Raw genomic sequence first — 9,825 nt, 5'->3', positions numbered from 1 at the left:
TTTTGACAGCATGGTGATTTCAAATCCCCTTCTATTTAACATGTTTCTCACAGTTGGGATCTCAAGTTCATCTATATTGCATGTCTCTTTTTAAGCATTCCCATATGGAGCTTCTTGCAGAAGTAAAGGTTTGTCAAAAAATAAAATATGTTTCCCTCCTAAAATTGATGGAAATTAAAATCTTCAAATAAGGCAGAGACAAAGTTCTGAAATAAACTCTGAGACTGCAATTCAGTTATCTATCATTAGCAATACAAATGTGGAATAAAACTCAAACAATAATGGAGACGTGCAACTTTTTTCTTTCTATTAAAATTGGAAATAATGCTTACAAAATAAACATACTCACAAACTAAAACTGATTATAAACTTAGATTACAATTTGTTTAAAGCATTCTGGAGCTGCTCCCAATCAATTTGTCTGTACCTTCACGAGCTCTTTCAACCTACTGCTCGCATGGAGCTTCTAAGAGTCTGGATCAATTACTGCTCTTTTCACAAACACACAGTTGCTGCTGCACCCAATCAGAACTGATGTTCCTCCACAAAACATTCCCTTTTCCAGACTAAATGATTGAAAACATTCTCTTTTTTGTCACTTGCTGTCCAATTGATTTTCCCACACAAAATAAATTTTACTGTCAAAAGAGCTGTTGCAGTTGCAACATCAGAAGCAACTGGGAGAGACAATCCCAGTGTCTGCAACAAACTTCTGGACTGCATTTATTCCTGACAGATAGGTGTGCACAGAGGCTCAGGAGAAATTGAAATTCCAACAGAAAGATCCAAGTACAGAGTTCACTACCTCTAAGAAAGTTGCTTCAGCTTAAACTATATCTTCTACTGATGTAAACTTCTCTGCGAAGATCCTCTACTTTCATGATCAGGGTCTTATGGACACTTGGCAAGACAATGCCTTCCCAAACACAAAGTGGAAGAAAAGACTTATTTAAAGGAAGGAATTGTATGATAAACTTGGAAAAGAAGCATTGTGAGTTTATAGTTCTTAATCACATTTTTGCATTGTTGTTTCATGGCAGGCCTGAAGAAAGTCTTGATAGAGAGGAAAAAAATAAAAGAGAAGAGAAGGATTCAACATGAAGATAAGAAGAAAAGAGTAAGAAAATAGCATGTGAGATGGTACAAATATTAAAACAGACTTATCTGGAGGTGGATGACAAGGGTACAAAGGTGATCTTTGATAAGAGAATTCATAGTTATTTAGATATTTGTAACTCAATCTTAATACACAAGAAATGAACACACAAATTTTGGAACATATCTGAAACCACTCTATTAGATTTTTTACAGAATTATTAGCTGCATGAATTTATTAATAATATTGCAGCATTAAGATGTGAATTTACAACAAATCATATTTGTTTTACATATCTTCCTAATTTCTTTCATGACCTAAAAGTTTAACACTAATTAATTTTCTATATTGTTATAATTCTACAAAATTTTAGAATCTGTGAGACTTACTGCAGATAAGCCTTTCAGTGCTTATTTCATTAAGTATCTAGTCATAGTTGTGAGTCAAGGAGAGTAGAGATAGAAGAATGGTCCTCTAAGTTCTGAGGGACAGGGTGCATGATAATTGATAGAGTGCTTTTGGTTCAGCTGCAGGTCAATATTATGGTTGATGTGGTTTTATTGTCATAGTTGTGACTCATGGAGAGTAGAGTTGGAAGAATAGAGTTGGAAGAATAGTCATAATTGATAGAGGGCTTTTGGTTCAGCTGCAGGTCAATATTATGATTGATGTGGTTTTAATGTTGTTCTTGTGGATTTGAATGAGTGAGTTTTGATTGTAAAAAAAATTCGATCACAAATTTATATTTATAACATCTATCATTTTTCTTCATTCCAAGAGGTACTAGTCCTACCCACAAATCTGTATTCTCTAAAACAATTCACCAGACTATAGTGCAAGTAAAAGCAGATAGAACTTAACCAACATAAACAATTTTTGGAATAAAAGCTAAAAACAGTATATAGGAATCAAATACCAGGGTGTAACAGTTATGAGTTCAAAGGCCATATTTTTTCAGCCTATTACTTGGGGCACTTATCCAGTACAATTATCCTTGCTAATAAGGATGCTCTCCTCAAGTACGCAATATCTTTAAAAAATTTCGAACATTGACTCTCATCATATTCATGAGGTAGCTTAATTTCCAATGCTTCAAGAGAGGGCACGCTCTGAAGCAAGCAACTTATTACTGCAACTTCTTTGTAGTCAAACTCACGAATTTGTACGCGTATTTTCTTGAGGTTAACATGTGGAGAGGTGAGGCAAACAGGTATATGATCTCTTGCCAACTCCTGCATTACAATGCACAATGCAATGAATAAGTAATTTGACCAAGAGTTCCTTTCTCAAGCTGATGCAAACCCTAATGACTTGATTAAAATGAACCACTTTTATCTATTATTTATCTAAGTTTCTTTCTCACGCTTATGCAAACCCTAATGACTTGATTAAAAAGAACCACTTTAATCTTTTACTTATCTAAGTTTCTTTCTCAAGCTTATGCAAACCCTAATGACTTGATTAAAAAGAACCACCTTCATCTATTACTCATCTAAATTCAAAATGCGTGACCTTAACTACCAACTTATAACGATTGGTCTAGAGTTACTGAGGTTTCTGTAAATACCTGAACAAAGAAGCCCAACATAAAGAGTGTCTGAAGATTTGGAAGCCTGCGAAATAAGTCCAACAGAGGAGCACCCATATCTGCTTCCCTTTTAAAGGGATTCCCCAGGTATATGACAAGTTTCTTCAGGGACTGGAAGTTGCCCACAATGTGAAGAAATCTACTTGCTGAAACAACTCCAAGAATATGTCCAAAGTTGCCTTTGAGTCCAGGTGAGCAACTAATTTTCAATTCACTCGGAGTGCCTCCACAATCCATTTGAAGATGAAAGGCGTCATAACAAAGCTCATAAAACCGTACTCCATTCACACTCAAATCCTCAATCCATTCCCCCGACAGAGTTCTAAGTTTGGGGCAGTTAACAGATAGAGACTTCACCCAACCCATACTCAAATGTTCAATAGTGGGTGAAAAGATTACGGCATTACGTAGCCGAACATATCCTACTATTTGAAGGTTTTGCAGACAGGGACAGAGGGAAATCAAGGAGACTAAAGATTCATCTGTCATTTGAACATATCGGAGGTGACAAGTAACCAGGTGGGGGAATCCATTGAAATTGATTGGGAAGCTGGTAAGGACGTAGTCGTGCAGTTTTAGTGTTACCAGATCCGAACATGAAAAAAGTGCAGGGGGTGGTATTACATGTAAACATTCTGGAAAAGTTGTGCGATCATACAGAGTGAGATGTTGGAGATTGCTGGTAGATACATACCTTACCCATCTGCACACATTTTCACGAGAGAAGTGCAGCCATTCGTTGGAGTCTAACCAAGTGCTGTGGAGGTGAAATCCCTTCAGATTGCGCGTGTGCAGAAGCAAGATGTTAGAAACAATAGTCTCAACCCTTGACATGAAGAGCGGATTGAGGGAAGTTGAAGCAGAGCCCAAAATAAGATGTGGAGCTAAAGTGAGTTCAGGCATTTGAGTGTAGAGAAACCTCCACCTCTTGGAAAGAATAGAAGATTTGACAGCGTCTCTTATTGGCATTTTTGATAGTATGAAAGAAATAAGAGAATCAGGAAGTGTGTAGAATGCATCGTGGGCAGGCATGATTGTGAGATGAGATGCAGAACGATAGAGCGACCGATGAGATTGAAGACAATAAAAGCAATGAAGTAACGAAAACAAACCATGCACAGTATCTAATACATCAATACTTTCATGAGGATTCAGATTGAGCTTGCATGGAGCACACCCAAAACTCCAAAAGATTTCCTTCTCAATGTGGATTTCTCTATGGGAATTTCAGCATAACCTTGGCAAGATTAAAATCTCACAATGGCAAACTAACACAGAGAGGATACAACAATAACACTTATCAAAATGAAAGGTGAAGGTCTTGATTTATAGATTCTTGGTGAGTGAATGTACAGCTAAGATCTTGCCACAAGATCAATGGCTCACAAAAGGTGGTGTTTTCAAGCAAGAGCAAGAAGATAAGTATAATAAGAGGTTTCATGAGATGGGGTGGCATGGCAAAGTGATGGAGATTGGGGAATAAAGGAGGACCAAAAAAAGGTCAGATTTGTTTTTGGAGGTAGAAATTTAAATATTAAATTTTATTGAAATAGGCATGTGATCATCATACAAAGTCAAATTGAAAGGTGACATTTGTCTTTAAAAGTTTATAGAAGGGGAGGGAAGCGGCAATCCACCTTTAAAATGAAGGAAATGGTTATCGAGACCCTAAAATGTAGAAATGGCTATCCAACCATCAAGATGCACCATTGCATTCATAGTCGGATGCTATATAACTAAAGGCATCCTAATGGCTAGATGGTTGTTGTCCTAAAGTGCACCTATGCATCCATGCCTATCATGCCTCATTGATTCGGAAAAATTATTAGCTCCAATTTACTTTCTTATTTTTTTGGTTGTATCTTACTACTCACGGGTTTATTTGGAATCTTTTCCTCAAAAATAGGATCTCCTACATTTTACGGTTATATATTTGAATAGGTGAAATGGGGGTGCTATAGCCCCCACCAACTTACAAATGTTATATGTCACAATCATCTAAGTTTAGATTTCCAATAAAAAATGATTTTTGAGGGAGAATGAATTTCTTTTACAATGAATTGCACCACAAAATTCATGGGATGACATCTTTAAAATATTTCTAAAAAATCTCAACAACTCCAACTCTTTTTTTTAGGAAGCCTCCTTTATGGGCAAAATGTCTATGCACCCCTTAGGATGCACCTTTGACTATATTTATTAATTAATAAAAAATAGAAAAAATTGTTCTATTCTAATTTTCAATTAATTAATAAATATGTTCAAAGGTGCATCTTAAGTTTGTATAGATGTTATTGTCTATGGGACCCCAACCTAAATATGCTTCTTTTAAAAGTTATTTAATTTTTTATTTTTTCATTATTAAGTGTCCCCAATTTAATAATTTAATTTCATAATTATTATTTATGATTTCATGATTAAAAAAATTAACTTTTTAAAGCTAATTTTTACAATTTTTAAATTTTATTTTATTAAAATTATAATTTTTTAATAATAATTTGATACAGTTATTTTTAAATTATCATTATTATGACTTCATAATGTAATTTTTTACCTTTCTAAAGTTACTTTCTCAAGTTAATTTCTCGCAATTCTTAAAACTAATTTCATCCCAAATTATAAAAAATTTATAAATATTTGAAAAACTAATTTAATAGCTTATTTTTTATAATTATCATTACCATAATTTTATAATATAATTTTTTACATTTCTAAAGTTAATCTTTCATAATTTTTAACATTAATTTTACCCAAAATCATAAATTTTTAAAAATAATTTAATATCTAAAATAAAAAGGGGAGAGTGGGGAAGGTTGGGTGCTCTGCAACTTGGTCAAAAGGACTCGAGCGAGTGCTTGCTCGTTTCGAGCACAAGGTTGGCCTTACTGTCCTTCGTTCGAGGTGTGTATTTATCCTTAATTTATTATGTGTGTGTCATCTGAAGTGACCATTTTATGGCCCATAACTCCCCTAGAGATGGCCATTCATTTCAATCTGCTTTGGCTGAGCAGTCTGCATCCAGAGAAAAAACCTTCAAGGACGCACTTGTGGATAAGCCTTTGCTCCCGGAGGACATCACCTTCATCGTGCAACCCGTGGCTTCCATTGATTCAAATGGAAGACCAAGAGGTAAGTGCCCTAACTTTGCTAAACTCACTATTAAACAGATTGTTCATATGTATAAGGCTATAACAGATGAAAAAGTTAGACTTAGGGATTGTGCAATCTTCTTGTTGCATTGGATTTGAACAAACTTCCCTCTCGTAACTTTCGAAAATCTTGGTTACACTCTATTTGGATTAAAAATTTTGGTTTTGCATTCTCTTTTTGTTGAATGGTGTAGAAGGGCATGTTTTTTTATTTTCTTGAAAAACCCTAGTCATCAAAAGGAAGTTGTAAAGAGAGAATTATGGAATATTGGGCATGGTTGTTTTAGGGTAATTGGTTGGTCTCCTAAGGCTAATTGTAATCAAGTATTGGCTTTATCTTTCTCGAGATGGATTTCTATTCATAATGTTTCATCGTTTCTCTGGTAATTTTTACCTAAGCTCTCGAAAACCTAGGCAAAGTTTTGAAAATTGATGAGTCTCTTGCTTCGTTGCCACATCTTGATGCCAGAGTCTTGTTATCCATTAATCCTGGTAGGGATTTGCCAGAAGAAATAGTGTTTGACTTAGAAGGCGAAATGGTCTCCTATCCTATGAAGTTTCTTGGCGATATCAACGCTTGCTTTCTTTGTCGTATGGAAGGTCGTTTAAGAAAAAAACTACCCTCTTTTGAAAGGCAAATTTATGAATAAGCCAATGCCTTCTTCTAATGCCCCCCCTCCTGGTCCTCAAGTTCTTTCAACCTCCATCATGTCCCCACATGTTATTTTCTCCTTTGTTGCTTCCACTACTCCTTCAACTGTGTTTGAGTTGCTTACATCTCTTGTGTCTAATTTGTTGCCTCCTCTTCCCATCATTCGCGATGGTTCTACTAGCCCTATTGTTCCTTAGAGTGATGGGGATCAACCCCTCATAGGACCTTGAACGCATTGAAGTTGGCTATGTTGAAGATTAACAATATTAATGATGTTTAAAAGAGGATTAAGGATTTGATTTATAATAACTCCAATCAATCCAGAATTGAGGCTCAGAAAGGCTTCTCTAGAAAGGATGTGAGTGGAGCCTTAGCCAACTCGACCTCTTGCAAGGATGATATTGTAGTGCAACCAAAGAAGGGTTTGATGCCCAGGGGTCCCTCCAAGGTCCCTTTTTCTAACCAGGAGTTGTTGAATAACTCTACAGATGAACAATTCTTTGAAATTAAGAAAGTTTATGATCCTAAAATTCCCCTTATTGGTTTCTTACTTAATGTTGAATCCTCGAGCACCCCCCCTTCAAGCTACCCACCAATGTTGCCCTTGGGGTAGAGAGGTCTATCCTTAACCCCACTCACACCCCTAGCAGAGATTCTTTAAATGACTCGAGTGGTATTGAGGTGATGCTCCCCGATTCTCTTGATATCAACCCTAAGGTAGAAGTTGGTTGGGCTATTGTCCCATATAAAGGAGCTCCTTCAAAGGATCTCTTAGATGATATTTTTGGCAACAACAATGAAGGAAAACTGAGAGTGGGGGGTAAATCAGTTTTCACAGGATCATCAAATTTAACCTTAAAAACAAATTTGATAAACTGTAGTAAGAACAAAGATGAGAAAATTGATAGCGCAATACACAACACCAATATTTTGATGAGGAAAACCTGGTTAAGGGAAAAAAACATGGTGGGAACCTACCCACAATAAGATGATACCCTGCAGTAGTATGTGAAAATATTACAATGGGGAATGCACATGCATTCAAACACACTACCTAGAGCCCACTACTCAAAATAAGATGACCCATAAGGATACAACCCTTAGGGAAGGTTCACTACCTTGCAATAATGATCAGACTACAATCTGGATTACATGAACTGCAAATATAGCATCTCCTTATGCCTGATGACAGTTCCGATTAAGCACATTTGTCTGCTCTACAACAATCTCTACTCAATACACCACACCGAATGATAAATTCACTTAAGCACTACATATACTACTCTCTAATAATGCAAACACCACACCAAAACACAATTTACATGACTTCATCACCTATATATATAATTCATCAACCTTGGCAACAAGGTCGGCTAAACTCTCATCTCGCAATTACAAAATTACATCACACGAAAAAAAGATCGACAACCAGACCAATATGCTAATATACATGATATAACATGGACTTAAATCAAATTCTCAAACAAGCAATGCCATCAAAAATTACGCCAAGATCAATCGCAACACGCTACACCACCAAGAAAACCACATAACACGAAGAATATCACCGGATCGGCAAAATCACCAATATTGCGCACAATGATCAATGTGGACCACCAAAACAATTAGGACACGATCAGGAAACACCAACAAGCGCATTAGAACCATCTGCAATAACTTCATCAACACCACTTATCAAATCTTTATCGATCAACAACTAAAACTCAAGAATACTCAAACAGCAGCAACTCAGGCTAGAAAGATAGCTTGCGGAGCACCAAATCATGAACCGTCTAAAATTGAGATACACATGAACATCCCAAACAATCTCCCAAAATCATAGCTCAAGATCTGATCACACCAAAATATACCAGAGGAGATACCGAACTCTGCAAAGCACTGATCAGAGACCAAATTGCAAACCGGATCATATGATATGATCTTTTAAGCTTTCGGATCAATACAAAAGGATGTAATGATATGAGAAATTATCCATAAACTTAACCATGATCTCAATAAACCAATCACAAGAATATGTTGACATCAATGACAACAACATATCCTAGCAACAACAATTTCCAACAATCTACCCCTTTGGCTTGATGGCAACATATGGATGTGAAAAACAATCAATGCAAAGAAAGAAAACATCTCCAACAAACTCCCCCTAAGACCAAGTAGATAAAAGAGTTTTTCACATGCTTCTCTCCCCATTTGACATCAATGACAAAGGTTCTCACAACATAAAACCAAACTCTCCCCCTTAGATTAAAAAATCAGCTCAATTAAACCATAAATAGACTACTCCACCAGAGGAGCAGTATAAACACATCAATCTGGACAAGAAGATAAGACTGTGAAGTCTACTGGATTGATGCAACTCAATGCATCTAGTTCTCATCAAGAGGGGTGGATACCCCTAACTTGTCTCTCAAATAGACAAATGTGTCTGCAGGCAAAGGCTTTGTGAAAATATCAGCAATTTGTTCCTTTTAGACACATACTTCATCTTCACTTCCTCTTCACTGACTTTTTCTCTCAAGAAATGATACTTGATTGATACATGCTTAATCTTTGAATGTTGCACCGAGTTCTTTGACATATTAATAGAACTGGAAATATCACAATATATGATAGTAGGCTCATCATAGATAACTCTTGATATCCTTTAACATTTATTTCATCCAAACTACCTAAGTGCAATTACTAGCAGCAACAATGTACTCAGCTTCAACAATAGATAGGGAAACTGAATCTTGTTTCTTACTTGCCCATGAAACCAATTTCTTACCCAAAAAGAATGCACCACCGCAGGTACTCTTCTGCTCATCAACATCACCAGCCCAATCAGCATCAGTGTAAGCACATAGCATGAAATCATCATTCCTCAGATACCATAAACCATAATCCACAATTCCTTTAAGGTATCTGAATATCCTCTTTACAGTAGTGACATGACTCTCTTTCGGATCAGCTTGATATCTAGCAACCATGCACACAACATGCATAATGTCAAGTCTAGTTTGAGTTAGGTATAGAAGTCCACCAACCATAGATTTGTACAAGATCTGATTAGCTTTTGGAGATTCATCATTTTTAGATAATCTGCTACCAGTCATCCTAGGAGTTACAACCGATTTAGAATCTTCTAACCAAAACTTCTTCAGTAATTCCTTTACATATTTAGCTTGAGATATAAAAATACCTTTTCCAATCTGTGAAATTTGCAAACCTAAGAAAAACTTCATCTCTCCTATCATAGACATCTCAAATTCTTTTTGCACATCACTGGAAAACTTCATACTCAAGTTATCATCTCCTCCAAAAATAATGTCATCAA

General features: G+C 36.0%; 1 protein-coding gene across 1 annotated transcript; it reads right to left on the bottom strand.

Annotated features, from left to right (window-relative positions):
• Positions 1–2,018: 2,018 nt before the first annotated feature.
• On the bottom strand, positions 2,019–3,823 carry LOC131072785 (F-box/FBD/LRR-repeat protein At2g26030-like). Its single transcript, XM_058009042.2, has 2 exons — positions 2,664–3,823; positions 2,019–2,328 (listed from the first exon to the last, which is right to left on the bottom strand). The coding sequence occupies exons 1-2, from the start codon at positions 3,714–3,716 to the stop codon at positions 2,059–2,061; spliced, it is 1,323 nt and encodes a 440-aa protein (XP_057865025.2). The 5' UTR covers positions 3,717–3,823; the 3' UTR covers positions 2,019–2,058.
• Positions 3,824–9,825: the final 6,002 nt, after the last annotated feature.

The sequence above is a fragment of the Cryptomeria japonica genome, chromosome 2 (genome assembly GCF_030272615.1).
Source record: "Cryptomeria japonica chromosome 2, Sugi_1.0, whole genome shotgun sequence".
Classification (NCBI taxonomy): domain Eukaryota; kingdom Viridiplantae; phylum Streptophyta; class Pinopsida; order Cupressales; family Cupressaceae; genus Cryptomeria; species Cryptomeria japonica.
Note: the sequence above shows the minus strand (reverse complement) of the source record. Positions and strands in the feature narration are given on the sequence as shown.